This window comes from Juglans regia, chromosome 8 (genome assembly GCF_001411555.2).
Source record: "Juglans regia cultivar Chandler chromosome 8, Walnut 2.0, whole genome shotgun sequence".
Classification (NCBI taxonomy): Eukaryota; Viridiplantae; Streptophyta; class Magnoliopsida; order Fagales; family Juglandaceae; genus Juglans; species Juglans regia.
Genome location: NC_049908.1, coordinates 23,990,671 through 24,008,323, shown reverse-complemented (window position 1 = coordinate 24,008,323; position 17,653 = coordinate 23,990,671). Strand labels below are relative to the sequence as shown.

Here is a 17,653-nt window from a genome sequence, read left to right as displayed (position 1 = left end):
ATATAAAATATAAAATAACATATGCTATCAATTAATAATAAATCATAAATCATTAAATAATTTTTTTATTAATTTATATTTGGTTAATGAATATCAAATTATTTCATTGTGTGCATAGATTATTCTTACTTGCTTACAATTTAGGTATAAAATAATTTTATAAATGGTTAATGATTAATGATTTATCATTAATTGATAATATATATTATTTTATATTTTATATGGTTAATAATAATAAATTAGATGAAAATGATATCTTTACAATGAATTTTCGTTAAATTTGACGCTGCTAGTAGACAGAAGGGAGATTATATGGTTAATGAGTTTTTCCACTGAAGTTCTTTAAGAACTAATTGAACTCAATCAAGACAATGAAACCTTATTTTATCCCAACTAGTAATTAGGTCTAAGAAACAAGAACAAGAGAAATATAAAAGGAATACAATGATACGAGAATCAAGGAAATTATACGAATGAAACAAGATACAAACTATAATGTAGTATGCAACCCCTTTGATGATAAGGCTCAAGGAAAAAGAAATTCATATTTCTATTTTTTTTTTACTATTTTTTTTCTTTTTTTTTCCACAAATTAATTTGATCACAATCAAAAGAATAAGCAATTGAAAAAATCCTAACAATAACTCAAAATCCTAGAATAAGTGATATACGGCAGCCCCTTTCTCTCTCTCTCTCTCTTTTTTTTTTTTGCAACCCTAATCAAAGAACAAGGTAACCGTAATAAAAGAATAAGGAAACCCTAGAAAACAATGAGAAATTTGGCAGCCCTAGGATGAAGGAAACTTTTGCACTTTCTTTTTGAAACCCTAATCAAAGAACAAGGTAACCCTAATCAAAAAATAAGGAAACCCTAGAAAACAATGAGAAATTCGGCAGCCTTAGGATGAAGGAAATTTCTGCACTTTTTTTTTTTTTTTTGATAAGTAATGTAACAATTTAAAGATAGAATCAGACCTGATTGGAAATCGAGCTCTGAATACCAAATGATATGAACCCGTGGGAATGGAATCCCTTGAACCTATAATTAATTTGAAAACTCACCCAAGAAAACTAAAAATCAAGTCAATAAATAGAGAATCTAAACCCGTTGAGAACTCGTTACAAGAACCTAGATTATATTAAAATCTATACCCGTTGAATAACCTGTCTCAAGAACCCAGATTACAATGAGGAATGTCACAAAAGTTGTGATTTACTTTTGATAAGTTTAAAAGTTCAATAAAAAACAAGAGTAAACTCAACTCACAATAAAAATTCAATATTTTCTAAAGAGTTTGTGTTGGACGGCTACAAGGTATTTAAATAACTAAATCCCAATTAACCTTAGGCCAAAACAAGGCCCCATTTACCCAAAATGCCTCTAGATGAATAGTGTCGCGGCTATAGTAATGCGCCTACAGTAACTCTTGAAATCCTAGTTCAACAAAATAAAACCTATGTGGGCCAAACATCCTCAAGCCTGATTATTCTAGATTAATTCCTTTAACTAATAAAATAAATCATTTAAATGATTTAATTAAACTGAAAGCCTTCAAAAACAATAGGCACAAACAATAAGTCTAAGTCATGTCTTCCACAACTTGTATCAAGTGGATCAAAATTGGTTCTCATTCTTTCAAGTCCATTTTGAGTGTTGGGCTCTTGTTAGCTTCAACCCAAGTAGATTGCACCAATCCTTATATTGCTTTCTTGATCTTATTGACTCTTGATCTTGTAATTGACTCATCTAGAACTTGCGAAGGATATTTAAAACTAGTCTCACCTTGATTCCTATCATATACTGATCTAGAAATATTAATTTATTCAGGTTGAACTATGGTTATTTTTGGAGAAAGTTGTATAGGACTTGAAGTGTCAAACATTGATAGTAAAAGCAGGTGCAACTTGTGAAGTATCTACATCTTTTTTCTTAGAAAAATGATTTAATAGTTTTTTGTTTGCCCATACCTTTAAGCCTAAATTCCTCAAAGTAAAATAAATAAAAACAACCCATTAACAAGAAATAGATAATGAAATACCAATCAATAATTACAATGAAATAGATGTTTTGGATGTTCTATTTGGCATAGGTTAATTAAATAAGCAACAAAAATAATTGAATTAGCTAAAGACATTAACATATTTAAAATAAAATTATATAACCATTGATAAATAATATTAAATATAGACAAGAAATATCAATTCAAAAGTTATAACTTTTGAGAATACAAACAAAATCCATAAAAAAAAGTGTTGTCAACTAATAAAATATAGAAAAAAAAAATTTATAATTAGAATTTCTTTGTATTCTTATTTATGATTGATTCACATTGAAAAGAATAAAATATTAAACAGTGAGTTCCTTCTGGTAGAAAAGAGTGCAGCGCATAAAATCTAAAGACACTAATCTCGGTGCGAGAAAATATAATCAGTAAGGGTTTGGTTATATAAAATTAAATTATTTCATCTCATATAATTATTATAATTTTTTTGAATTTTTACATAAAATATAATAAATAATTTAACTTTTTTTAAATCTAAAAATAAAAATAATATTAAAATTTTATATTATAATAATATTTTATTCAACTTTTAATAAAATATTTCATATAATCTCATCTGAACCGTGTAACCAAATCAGCACTAATGTCTTTCTTGCTACTTATTTTTAAAATTTTACACTTTTTTTTTTAAGCTGTATGTAAAAATTGAGCCAAATTGTTCATCCCATTCTATATTCAGACACCCCCACGTTCAAAGGTTGGTGCCCACATGTCATGGTGGTTACCTTTTATTGTTAAGACATTGTGGTTATGCCAATACCCACGTAACATAAAGTTGATTACTTTCTGTCTAAAGAAGTTTTTTAATCACATTTTTGGGAGGCCTTGGCCTACGTATCTTTGTCAAGATATTTACTTAGGGTATGCAAATATCTAGCCACTTGTATGGAATATATGGCTTTAAGATTGCAATTTTGGAGATATTGGAATAGATTGAAGTTGACAATGAAAAGCTAAGGGGATTTTGAAATCAATAGTTGCTCCCAAATCACTTTCATGCGATTTGATCTGTAATCCTTTTTCTCTATTATATTAATTAGGGGTGTAATCAGTCCGAATTGATTTAGTTTTAAACATTTTTATAAGAAATTTAAGAACCAATAACCGATTCACTCGACTAGAAATCAGAACTTCTGGTTTTTCTAATTTTTCAAATAAACAAAATCAGACTCCAACAAAATTTTAGTAAGTGATTAACCTATATCACTCATTTTATGTTGTATTAATGTTATAATCATCTTATGTTATAAGATAAATAGACATGAATCATAAAATTTTAAAATTCCACGTTATATTAATTAACAATTTAACATATAATATATAAAATCATATGAAAAATTAAAAATAATATATATAATATATGTACCGGTTCGGTTCATCGATTTCTCGATTTTTTTACAACCCTAATATTATTAATGACCTATTATATTATATTTATATATAAAATCGGTTTAGGCACTAGACAATCTTCAAAATATCTCACAAATTGAAAGATATTACAATTGGCAGAGGCACCAAATTATTATCCTCGCGTTTTAACTATAAACAATATGAAGAGAAGCGTTTATTCTATGATGGTAAAAGAAAGAGTTTGCCCATAATAAAAATGAGAATTGATGGATATAAGAATTAAGGTCTATACTACAACAATAACACTATCTATATTGGTTCACTTTCTCAAATTTGCAGGAACAAAATGAGTTAAAGAGAGGAGTTTTGTTAAATGAAATAGAATAAAACAACTTCGAAATATATTTGAGGCTTAAATCACAAAACTACCTACATACAACACAAACTAAAATATAAAATCATGTTAGATACTAGACAATCATCAACATATCTCACATAGCAGCATCATAGAAAAAATGGTTAATTATACTTTACCTCCTCGAACTTTCACTCAATTCACAATGTGTTTTCGAAACTAATAATTGTATTAAAGTGGACCCTCGAACTTTCAAAACTTTCCAATCCTCCCATTCCGTCTACCAGCAGCATTAAATTTAATAGAAATTCATTGCACGTGCTGCTCATGTGCTAACATTCACTGTAAAGATGTAATTTTCATCTAATTTATTATCATTGACCATATAAAATATAAAATAACATATGCTATCAATTAATAATAAATCATAAATCATTAAATAATTTTTTTATTAATTTATATTTGGTTAATGAATATCAAATTATTTCATTGTGTGCATAGATTATTCTTACTTGCTTACAATTTAGGTATAAAATAATTTTATAAATGGTTAATGATTAATGATTTATCATTAATTGATAATATATATTATTTTATATTTTATATGGTTAATAATAATAAATTAGATGAAAATGATATCTTTACAATGAATTTTCGTTAAATTTGACGCTGCTAGTAGACAGAAGGGAGATTGAGAAGTTTTGAAGGTTCGAGGGTTTACTTTAATGTAATTATTAGTTTCAGATGTATATTATGAATTGAGTAAAAATTTAAAAGGATAAAATGTAATTAACTCTAGAAAAAAATATATGGTCAATCCCTAATAGAAATGGGAATTGATGGAGACAAAATTGAAATTTATGCTACACCATCGTTCTCTACTCTCTTAGCTTTGTAAGATCAAAATGAGGTAAAAAGAGAAGTTCTATTTAATGAGATTGGACTTATTATTTTTTTTCTAAATATATTTTAGGGTCAAACCTTAGCAATAACGCAATATTACCATCATTAAAAGAAAAAGCTGACGTAGGCCGCTAGACAATCATTCGCATATCTCACGTATAAGCATCATAAAAGCCACCGCTTCCAGTCCCGTGGAGGCTACCGTTAGTATAAAATGTTATATTTTTTATTTTATATATATATATATATATATTTTTAATATTGTAAAATATTTGTTAAAAAGATAAAAAAAAATAAAAAAATAATTTAAAAATATTTATTTAATTAAAAATATATATATATTAAAAATATATATATATAGAGAAAATATACTTACAACCGTGAATTGCGTAACCGCCGCGTAATCGCTTTGAAAAAAATGAATAAAACATAGGATCCACATGAAAAGAATTAATTTTTTAATAGTGGACCCTACTCTTTTTCAAAGCGATTACGCGGCGGTTATGTACTTCACGGTTGTATGTAGAATTACTCATATATATATAGTGGTAACTTCCAACAAAACTAGAAACGGTGAAAATAACTTTACCCTAAAAGAAATGTTCTATCCCTAATAGAAATTAATGAGAATTGATGAAGATAAGAAACTTACTCTATGGTACAACAACAATAACAAGTATAAAATGGTTACGACCAAATGAAGGAAATCATTAACTTCATGTCTCCTTCAGCTCTATGCGGCAAATATTCACTACATACACTTTATGCTAAACTTATGTTGTATATAGATATATACAATAGCACAATGGTCCTTCATAGTCCATATACATCACATGTATTTATCGATATTCGTTTTTTTAATAACGTGATTTGCATTGTTAAATGTGTTTAATTTAGAGATAATGTGTTATTTTAATATTTTTCCTTTTTACAAAGTATATTAAAGACAGAGTAAGTGGAGCCTATGAGGCTGTAGGATTGTGTAGATTGTACTGTTGTAATTGACATATGAGTTATGAACAGAGTACTGGTTTCGAATTTGAGATCTAAAAAATATTTTAAATAGGATAATTTTTTTTCTTTTTTTTATGTATTTTTTTAATCATCATAAATATTTTTAAAAAAATAAAAAATTCATAATATCATTAAAAAATATTTTTTTAATCATTCGATAAAAAAAAAAAAATCCCATTCTAGACTTTTTTTGGATCCCGAATTCATTTCTCTTCTGAATAATTGGCAAGTATACGCACGTATAAGGAAAAATTATTGAATAAAACCCTTATATAGCAGAGGTGGATTTTCTTTGAAAAAAGATAATAAAAATATTACTCAACTATATTGTTTAATTCCATATATAACGTGCACAATGTAGTCATGTAAGTCGAGTACAAAACATTTAAATGATCTAATTACTGATCCCGAGTGCCTCGACTATTATAAGTTCTTTTTCATAAACCCATGCCATTGGTTGAAGTTTGGAAGTTTGGACTTTTTGTCTCTTTAAATCTTGCGGTAGTAAAAAGTTAATATTTTTCTATTTGGTAATTGTGTGAGACAGTTAAAGCAAGAAATTCTCATAATTTCTTAAAATGATGAATTTTATGACAACCAATTTAGAAATTAAAACCTACATTTGGTGCCAATATGTCACATATAAACACACGAGGAAAGGGTTTATACCAAATACAAATCGGAATTGGTGAATGCAAGCATTGAACTTAATATTATAACAAAGAGAAAAGCTCAGAAACGATTGGGTGCAATACTCATATTCACACCGGCCAATAGGATTTCAACATGTATGAGATGTATTTGTCTTACAATGAACCACATGACCTTATTGAATCAACTTTACTTTCACTCTTCTCTACCCGATTCTCCCTCTCCCCTTTCAATTCTCCTTTCCCCGATTCTCCCTCTCCCCTTTTGGTTCTGCTCTTCATCTCCCCTCCTGGTTCTTCTTTTTCTCCTCTCCCGCTCTCTATTTCTCTCTTCTCTCCCCCGCGCCCTATGCTCAGAAACAGTCCATCGAGTGCTTTGGGATAAACCGAAGCAATGAACCAACTGTAAATTTGTTTTGTTTATTATACAATATGGATTTAGGGTTGGTGGCTTGGTCGATTTATTTAGGTCATATGCATTCCAGATTTAGGGTCAATTTATTTGGTAATAATTTGGATTTTTTGTTTAGGGTCGATTCAAGTTAGGTCATAAACACTTTGTTCTCACTTTCTTGGCTATAGCAATAGAAAACTGCGTAAGGGTATGGCATGGTGTGACATGATACCATCTTGGGAGCAGGAATTTCCTCTGGGATTTTTAGGAAAGTGTAGTTATGGAGACAGGTGGTTGACTTGGTGAGGTGGGAAGTTGTCAAAACTCGAAGGTGGCACAGAACTTGGTCTTTCATTTAACAAGTTCATTCTCACATTGTCTAAGTGTATCTTCCATAGCTTTGGCCTGGGGAGAGTCTCGGGAGAAAGAGAAGAATTCAAGAAGGTGTGGGAGTTCCTTTGATGAGAAGGGAGCTGCTTCAACTTCTTCTCTAGGCAACAAGTGAGGAGAAGTTGAAGGATCCCTTTTCAGAAAATGTACATCCTCATTGTAAAAGAAACAAAAATATACAAAATTGGGGAGATCAAATTGGATACACACCCATCGAACCTAGTTTCTCAAATTTGTTGTTGCACTAGTATAGGACAATGGTTCTAAAATGTTGTTGCACTAGGTGGTGGTTGTTGTTGTTGTTTTTTTTTTTTTTGCACTAGTATGGGCCAATGGTTTATAAAATGTTGTTGAACTAGGTTGTGTTTTTTTTTGTTGCACTAGTTTATAAAATGTTGTTACATTAGGTTGGGTTTTTTTTTGTTGTTGTACCAGTATGGGCCAATGGTTTTAAAAATATTGTTGCACTGGGTTGTATTTTTTTGCTGCTGCTTGGTTGTTTCTTTTGTAATGATATAACTTATAGTTGAGCAGACAATTGCGACGAACATGCGGCACAGTAAAAATCAAATCCGGCGATTTTAGAGGTTATTTTCGGTGATTTTTAACGTTGATAAAAACTATTTTTCTTGTAGTGTTTGGTAGAATATGCTTAGGTTCATGTCTTGCACATCCACTTATGAATGCATTTCTATCATGCATTTCTATGGTCATCTTGTTAATCTTAATTTTCTTTTACATTTGATTATATGAAAGTTTACGTGTCTTATGCAACGTAAATCCATGACATATATAATACATAAATAACTATAAAATTTAGGATTAACCACAATCATATATTATGATGAATTACGTGCTTGCATATATCATGATATGTGTGGTACATGTAGCGCTACTCCAAATTCTCACTTCATAGCTCATCACATATATGAGATATCGTACGTCACTAAATTTTCTAAAAGATGTTTCATAATATTCTATTTAATTAAATACATATTACACAAAATAACTTAATAATTATTCCATTTCATACATAAATAATAAATACTAATGTCATATAAATATCCTTAGAGAGGCCCTCCAGATCCAATGTGGTGCAAAAATAGGGTTTACATACTCCAATGAGAGGGTGACACGTTTGCAACCTAGCATAATTACAATAGTAACGATTACATCAAAAGTCTTAAAACATAGCCCACAATAAAGTAAGTTGAATATAAATCGAGCCCAACATAAAGTAAGTCCAAATAAAGCCCAATTCAACGCAAAGAAAACTAAGTCCAAAATATATTCAACCATGGATTACAAATAAAGGCAATAATGTAATTGAGTTCAAGGTTGCAGTTGTTTTTGCTTCCATGACAAATTTTCATTGGAAAAATGGAAAAGCAAATTATGATTGTTGGATTAGTTTGTTTTCAGAGATAAGATGGGATGAATTGACATTAAAATTAAAAAATTAAATAAAATATTATTAAAATATATTTTTTAATATTATTTTTATTTTAAAATTTGAAAAAATTGAGTTGTTTATTTTATTTTATGTGAGAATTTAAAAAAATTATAATAATGAAATAAAAGGTTTTCAAAATTTTCAAAATTTTGAATTTTAATCTTGAAAGCAAACCAGGCGTTAATCATACTTTCATATATTTGAGTGACATAACAATACCTAAATATATATAACAAAAATTAAATCATAAAATTGGAATTGTTTTCAATATATATATATTAGAATTGTTATATTTTGAAGTTTGAACAACTATGTGGCTCTTAGTATATAGTTTTTCGCTTCAGTTGATTAATCAGGATTCAAGTTGTTACATGAATTCTAGGATTTAAGGTGTGAGTAGACGCATAGTTCAAGCCTTATACAATATTTATAGGAGCCTTGCTAGGTACAAGTGATTTTGTACACCAAACTGCGCACCATGCCGACGTAGTTTTTTTATTAAAAAGAAAAATAAAAGAAAAAAATTTTGAGAGAAAAAGAAAGTCTTTTGTCTTACGAAAATTATTTTCGTCTTTAATTCATACATTTCTATTAAACGGATGCCTTATATGTCAGCATTGGTGTGCGGGTTGGTGCGTAAACTTGTTTGCAAGAAGATTTTTCCTATTTAAAAGCATAATTTATTGGTCAGCATTAAATGCTAAATAAATAATTATATATAAGATATATTTTACATTTCAACTCTAAAATTTAGATAAAAATTTTAGATAATTAGAATCCAATTAAATAACTTACCATAAACTTTAAACATTAATATTGATCAAGGAAAGTGATAATGACAAAGTGAGCCAAAACGCCACTATGATAGTTCGCTTGTGCTTTTATTTGCATTAAAACTTATCAGTTATGATATCTATGAATTATTTATTCCTAGTTAGTAACAAGATTCATTGATAGCAACAGACCAATTTCATTGATAACATAATAATAACATATAACTCATTGTAGAAATAAAAATAAATAAACATAACCAGGCCAATATTTTTCTCTCATTTTTCTTTTTTCTATCTATTTTACAAATCTTAATACAAAACATATTTGAAAAAAACAAAGTATTATCTAAATTTTCCTATCTACTTTTGCAAAGGAGTAGTGTTACGGCTACCGAAAAGGATCTTGAATTTAGGTCTCAAAGGGTGCGTTTTTTTTTCCATGTATTTTTTTAATCATCATAAACATTTAAAAAAATAAAAAAAATTCATAACATCATTAAAAAATACCTTCTTAATCACTAAGTAAAAAAAAAAATGTCATTTGGGATACAAATTTGGATCCCGAATAAGCATTTCTCTTTGCAAAGACCTAATAATAATGAGTCATTTAATTTGCTAGCCGGTATATATAATACATTATTTATATTACCTATATGGTAAGATTGAATTATTTTTTCTAAGATTCAAATTTTTAAAAATCCTATTGCAAATTAAATCATGCAAAATATAAAAGATATACAAGGTGTACTATGTGTTATCCATACTGAACTGCAAATAGAAGTACTTTTTAACTAGATCTAATAAAAATTATCTTCAAACAAAAACAAAATTATTCTAAAATATTCTCAAAATTTTTCTAAACCAAACGTACCTGTGTTTGATTAGTGAGCAAAAAAACTAATAGATAATTAAGGTCTCGTTTGTTTTTAGAAAATATTTCATCTCTCATCTAATCATTATAACTTTTCTAACTTCTAGTACAAAATAAAATAAACAATTTAATTTTTTCAAATTTCAAAACAAAAATAATATTAAAAAATATATTTTTACAATATTTTATTCAACTTTTTAATTTTAATCTCATTTAATCTCATTTCATCTCTAAAAACAAACGAGCCCTAAGAGTATAGATGATCTCAATCCATCTCATCTCAATATTTAAATACCATTTAAATATAAATATTTTTTAATTTTTTAATTTTTTATCTAATAATTACCTAATTATTATAATTTTTTTAAATTTTTAAACAAAAAAAATCAATTTTATTAAATCTCTAAATAAAAATGATAATAAAAATTTATAATCTAATAATATTTTAATTTTATAATTTTTTTATTCAATTTTTATAATTTTTTACCTTAAAGTCAGTAAAATATCTCAAATCAAATCATGCAAATAAAAAATTTCTTTATTATTATTTATAAATTTTTTATCTCATGAATTTGATGTAAATATTCAATTTTGAATGATATTGTCGTATCCCTACACCGAAATTATCTACCGGAGCAAGGACTCGGTCTTGAAAGATCGGAGGCGAGAAAGCTCGCTCATTGGAGAATTATGATTATACAAGGACTGTACGCTTATCTTCATTTTATCTTTGTTCCTTCACTTTTCTATTCGGAATTTCATGCGTACTGGTTTGGGGTTGAAGTTTGACCCAATGGCGGAAGAGAAGTCGAGCGGCGTGGTGCGTTGGTTCAACGACGTCAAGGGTTTTGGGTTCATCACGCCCGACGACGGAGGAGAAGATCTGTTTGTCCATCAGTCTGTTATCAAGTCCGATGGCCGAGGGCGAGCGTGTCGAGTTCCAGATCGAGCTCGGCGTTGAAGAGAGGACTAAGGCCGTGAACGTCACCGGTCCTGACGGATCTCCTCTGCAGGGCGACAAGAAGGACAATTACGTGAGGTCCGGACGCGGCGGCGGGGGTTGGAGAATCGGCAGTGGAGGAGATAGGCGTAACGGAGGCGGTGGGGCCGGCGGTACTGGTTGTTACAATTTTGGCGATCCTAGGCATCCGGCCAGGGATTGTTATAAAGGGAACATCGGAGGCGGAGGCGGCGGTTGTTTCAGTTGTGGTGACGTTGGGCACATGGCTAGGGACTGTCCTCAAGGAAACAATGGCGGTGGCGGTGGTGGCGCATGTTACAACTCTGGTGGGTACGGGCACTTGGCCAGGGACTGTAGAGGTGGCGGTAGCGGTGGTCCATGCTTTACTTGCGGGGAATTCGGTCATCTGGCTAGGGATTGCCGCAACATTGGCGTTTCCGGGAGGTTCAGCGGTGGCAGTGGCGGTCCCGGAGGAAGAAGCGGCTGTTTCAACTGTGGGAAGCAAGGGCACCTTGCCAAAGAGTGCCCTGACGCCACTTGAATAAGAAGAAAAGAGTGTAAAAGTACATATTCTCTTTTATCTTTTACCCTCTTTTCACCCTTAGTCGCTTAGTCGTTACTTTTTGAATTCGGGGGTTATACATAGGATTTTTTTTTTTTTTTTTTTTAAATATGGTGATCTGCTGTTTGATCAGCAATTTTTCTCGCCTGCCTAACAAGCAGATATGTGATGTCTGATAAGAATTAGGGTTTTTGTTATCAATTACTGACTGCGGCATAAGTTTATCTAATAGAGCAGTTCGCATGTTGAAGTGTGAATTAATCATCTTCAATATCTAGCTGGTTGATATATGAATCTAGTAATTATGTTTGCATCATCATTAGTTCTCGTGTGGTAATTATTTGTTATTATCATTTCATGTCGTTGTGGTACTTTTTTATTGGTACTTCAGACTCTCAATTTAGTTGTGATGAGATGTTCTGGATCTCGCATTGGGTCCATGTTCAGATCGTGTGCATTGTTAATAGTTAAGCACTACACTTCACCATTCAATTCTAAGACATTGCCTATTTTCCAAGGTTGTCTTGTTCTGGCATTGATCTAGAGCCTATACAATTGTGTTGTTAAGATGGATATACAATCATAGGTCATTAGAAATTGCGGCAGCGGCAATGGTTAGAGACGTGTATCCAAGCATCTTTGAAACATGAGCGAGCTACACAAGCAATGGGATTTGTGAGGAATCTGTGGTATAAGTCATGGGATTTGTGAGGAATCTCTGGTATAAGTCTGTTGATTGTTGAAGGCATTATGGCATGTTCTCTCAGAAGGAATTGGTTAAATTTAAACATTTTTTAAGCAACTACACAAGCCAGAATCATCGGAAGCTTATATGAAAGAAAGTATGTACAAGTGTTAAGTAGGGTGCATGGAATGAGAAGCATATTGTTAACCAAACAAATTTTAGACTTTCTGTATCCGAATTAAATTTAAACATAATCTGCATATGTCCCCTCATTATCTATTTTTTTTAGATGTCATTATTTTTAGTAGTTTCTCCACTCTTTTCATTGTTATATATTCGTTGTTTCGTTTGTGTGTATCTCAACTCAAGTTTATGATTTTTTTTAATATTATCTTTTACCACCAATATTTTTACCTTCTTTTTTTAATAATGTTTTCAACACACACATATATATATATATATTATATGAGAAAAACTTGACACAGGTTATTCCGTTTTTCTCTAAATACTAGAGTCCAATTCAAACATGCCACATAGACCACACACCCAAATTTTTTGGTTGCAAGTGAAGTTCACGCTGTATTAAGCCCAACATCAGATATATATATATATATATATATATCTGTATATATTTGGAGGGTTTGCATAGCCTTAGCTTGTTCCAGGCATCGAGTTAGTAATGCCTGCACTATGATATCAATAGCACAGATACAATGGTCTTGGTTGAATGTTCTTCTCCTTCTTCAGGCTTTTTGTCCCCGCCTTTTATTTTCTGAATCGTGTTAGGTTGATATTGCTTTAGAACATTAGAGCTTGTAGACTTATTGGTTGATGACAGAAAGAGGGTTTTTCAATATACTTAAACTTTAAGACCATTGCATCATTTGATAGTTGTCCCCTGTTATTAGGAGGCTATCCTGTGTGGATGTTGCATCTGTTCAGAAGTAAGTTCTGAGATTGGCTTCTGGCTCTTGATTGGTATTCCCTTTAGTTTGTGAAATCTTTTACCTTTATACATTTCTTCTTGGATGTTTAGATGAGTTGAATTGAGTTGTAAGTAGTATTTTGTGGGTCCCATTGAGATGGGTTTAACTTTTTAAGGTTGAGATGCGTTTAATTTTTTAGATTGAAATGTATTAAGTAGGTTGAGATGGGTTAACTTTTTTATGAGAAATTGAAAAAATAGTGGGTCCCATCAATGATTGGTTTGAAATGAGTTTAGTTGGGTTCATCTTCCAAACTCTTCTTTCACAACCAGTCTAATCGAACTCAACTCAAAATGGACATCTGGTTTCTTTTTGACCTAAACTTGTTACCTTGAATATATGGGGATTTTAATCATGGTATGGGTTAGGATACTCTGGTTATATGCTGAATGCACAAGTCATTCAACAAGGTTAAAATATCAAGCTACGAAGTAATAACCAGGAGCAACAGGATTTCTTGGCATGCAATGAGCAGGTGAAATTCCTGGACTCTGCACATGCAACATGGTTACATTACAGGTAAGAAAAAGTACTTCTCTAGCCTGGGCTTGGATTTTTTTTTTTTTTTAATAACCGTGGGTGTTTGGGCCAGCTTGCGCGCACCTCGATTAATCTCATGGAGCTCTGAAGTTAACGACCTGGTAAACTTCCAGTAGCCTTAAGGGGACTTGAACTGGTGACCATTGGAGAGCAAACGTGGCAATTTATTGGATTTACATGTTATGTTCTAATTTAACGAGTTTATGAATTTTGGATTGAAGTTAATAGATTTCATTGGGAATCAATTTATGTCATTTGGCATCAAATGAACAAATTGGGGCACTGTCTTTGCCAAAGATATTTTATTGAAGCAACCAAAATATGGCTTGCTGTCTCTGATTTTGTGTACTCCTTTCCATTGGAAAAAAAAAAAAAAAGGCCATCTCACTGCTGTGATTATGATCAACTTAGTTTCTAACCAGAGGTTTGTTTTGTTAAAAATGCAGATATTCCATCTCCTAATACTTATCCCTATCCCTGCAGGAGCTCCTCTGCAGGTAATCCTTTTCGACTCTTCCTTCAGCTTTAGCATCTTTGACTTGGGCAACAAGCCGGGGGTTGCAGACTGCAGAGTTGTCTGCATTATGGAGTTCTCCAGGTTTATCCGGCTGGACCCTTTGGTTACATAAAAGGACACATTAATCCACCATTTAACGTCAGCCCACGACTGGGTTGATCAGGACCCGTTTAACAAAAAAGATTGTCACGTTGGTTGCTTCCAGTTTTGGTTCATGATCCTACATATATTTAATATATCATTAACATAAAACTTGAGGGGGAAACCAAAACCAACGTAAGCAGCCTCTTCCATTCCTCCAAAGGGCAGGAGACACAGTTTCAAGAATTATTACTATTAACTTTGCCGTCTCTTACATATTTATCACTATTGAATAATTTTTTATCAAATGTAATAAATGTATCACATTTTATATAATAAAGTAAAAATGAGTTAAAAGTATGATGCATAACATTACTCGTTCTCGAAGAAGTAACCCGACGTGGGCTGGAGCTTTAAGAACACGGGTCATCAAGTAAATGGACATGTAGTGGACTGCAATGTCCTTGCTGTGTATTATGGCCTGCCCTGGTTTTAATTAACTTAGAATTCTGGGAATTGCGAGGGAGAGAGAATATTATAAATAGTTTAGAACCACCCAATAGATCACTAACTCGAGTATCTAAATTTGTAACCGTCCAGACCGACGAGAGGTCGGAAGAGATTAGGGTAATCTTTAGAATAGAGAATCTCAATGTCAACCTTTCAGCAACACTACCACTTGTAAAATCAAATTCATATTTTTTATTAATATTCTGGCTTTTGGGCCAGAAGCATCTTTTGAACACCTCCAGCTGCAACCTTCAGACTACCAACACAGGAAAACATATGCCATTCAAGTATAAATTATATATATAAATGCACTTCAGTATTGACAGGATCGACAACGTCACAACACCATGCCCCTTCACATACCCTATAACTTTCTATAAATGCACTTCATCCTTCTGCCAACCTGTTTACAAATTCCTCCCACTCCCAGCATAGGTTTTAAACTATTGTTTACCCAAATACCCAAGTTTTAGCATTCCAAGCTCTTTTCGTTTACTATCCACAATGGTCTCCTTCAAACTTTCTATCATTCTGCTCTCTCTGTCTCTGCTCCAAATTCTATCAGGTAAGACGAATCTTGTTTAGCTTCTGCGTAGTTATATAAAGATCAGATCAAGCTTCTGAGATATAAAGTACTCCGAGTTAACACTAAATATATTATAAGGGTCGTTTTGATCTTCTCTCTGTTTTTTAAGTTTGGTTACAACTGTTTGATATTCTCGCAGGTGTGTATTCAGCAACATTCACGATAATAAACAAGTGCAGCTACACAGTTTGGCCGGGCATTCTATCTGGCGCAGGGACCCCACAGCTCTCCACCACCGGCTTCGCCCTCCAACATGACGAATCCAACACACTCGATGTACCGACCTCGTGGTCAGGCCGTTTTTGGGGTCGAACACGTTGCACTCAGGACCCCACCGGTAAATTCTCATGCGTCACGGGAGATTGCGGTTCCTCAACAATAGAATGTGCCGGAAGTGGAGCGGCGCCTCCAGCCACCTTGGCCGAGTTCACGCTGAATGGAGCCGGTGGGCTCGACTTCTACGACGTCAGCCTCGTGGACGGATACAACCTCGCCATGGCCGTTGTGCCCCAGGGTGGAACCGGAGGAAACTGTACATCGACGGGGTGCGTGGCGGACCTGAACAGTGCGTGTCCGACGGAGCTGAAATTGATGAGCGGCGGTGAGGAGGGCGAGAGCGTGGCTTGCAAGAGCGCGTGCGAGGCGTTCGGGGACCCGCAGTACTGCTGCAGTGGGGACTACGGGACGCCAGCAACATGCAAGCCTAGTTCTTACTCGGAGTTGTTCAAGGCTGCGTGCCCCCGCGCTTACAGCTACGCCTACGACGATGGTACCAGCACCTTCACCTGCGCATCTGCGAATTACGTAATCACTTTCTGCCCTTCACCATCCGCCAGGTATTTATTTGTTAATTTATGCTATATGTATTAAGGGGCTTTATTTGTATTCCCGGATGAGATGCTCCTCACGTTGTATTTTTCCAATTAAAAAAATTGTTACTCTTATCATCTGCCATACAAATTAATTAAGGTGGTAACTGTGATATTGGCGGTGTAATGCAGTCTCAAGTCCACGAATGGAGAATTTCCATCTGCTGTCCAAGTCTCAGCTGGCACACGTGAAACATCGACAAGGTTCATTGGCTGTTTCCTCGCAGTTATGGCGGTTATGGCAGCTGCTTGGACTCTGGCAGGACACTAATCAATGCTTTCCAGGCCGCACTAACTTGGAATTAGCAAAGTTACCTTTGTGGCCGGACTGAACCTTCGGCGGGACCTGGTGTAGCCGTGTAGGGTCTGAAGTTTTGGCAGAGAGAGAGAGAGAAGGTTGAAATTTTGGTACTTTGTGTTGGGGGGTTAAAATTAGCATTGTGGCCCAAAGGTTGGTCCTCGTCGTTGGTCTGCTGCTGCTGTTTTGTTTGGTCCAGTGTCTTTTCCCGACATCGAGAACCCAACTTTCAGATACATGCAGAGATGGATGGATGATGGGGAGTTTTCAGGAATGATGACCGAAAATTTGTGTACATATTTTTTATGGAATCTTATTTTAATTATTTTTATTTAATATTTAAAGAAGTGTTTTTTTAATAATTTAATAATTTTTTATTCTTAAAATTATTTAAAAGAATTTAAAAAATGATTTTAAAAAATTAAACAATTTATGTGGGCTAGTACTGCCATTTCATTTGTAAACCTGCTTTGATTTTGGGTAACTAGCGAATTTTAAATAATGGTGGAGAGAATTCATTATAATAATATATATTTTATATTTATTACATAATTATTTTTAATTGTTTATTTTTAACATTTATTTAGAGAGGTATGATCTATATGATGTCATATTATGTATACAAAATAGATATTCTTAATAATAATTTTGATCTATATTTATTCAGAATTTTTAGATGTTGTGTAAATAATAATATTGAATAAAATATTTTTAGATATTATAAATAATAATGTATAAAATGAATGTATTTTGATAAAATAATATTATTTTTATAAAATATTTTATAAAAATACGTTTTATTTAAAATATAATTGTATAAAGTGACGTAGAAAATAAAATGT

General features: G+C 32.3%; 1 protein-coding gene and 1 pseudogene across 1 annotated transcript; both read left to right on the top strand.

Annotated features, from left to right (window-relative positions):
* Positions 1-10,839: 10,839 nt before the first annotated feature.
* On the top strand, positions 10,840-13,971 carry LOC109018538 (annotated as a pseudogene).
* Positions 13,972-15,068: 1,097 nt separating this feature from the next.
* LOC109004112 (thaumatin-like protein 1b) lies at positions 15,069-17,140 on the top strand. Its single transcript, XM_035693414.1, has 3 exons — positions 15,069-15,623; positions 15,784-16,480; positions 16,646-17,140. The coding sequence occupies exons 1-3, from the start codon at positions 15,563-15,565 to the stop codon at positions 16,782-16,784; spliced, it is 897 nt and encodes a 298-aa protein (XP_035549307.1). The 5' UTR covers positions 15,069-15,562; the 3' UTR covers positions 16,785-17,140.
* The last annotated feature ends 513 nt before the right edge of the window (positions 17,141-17,653 follow it).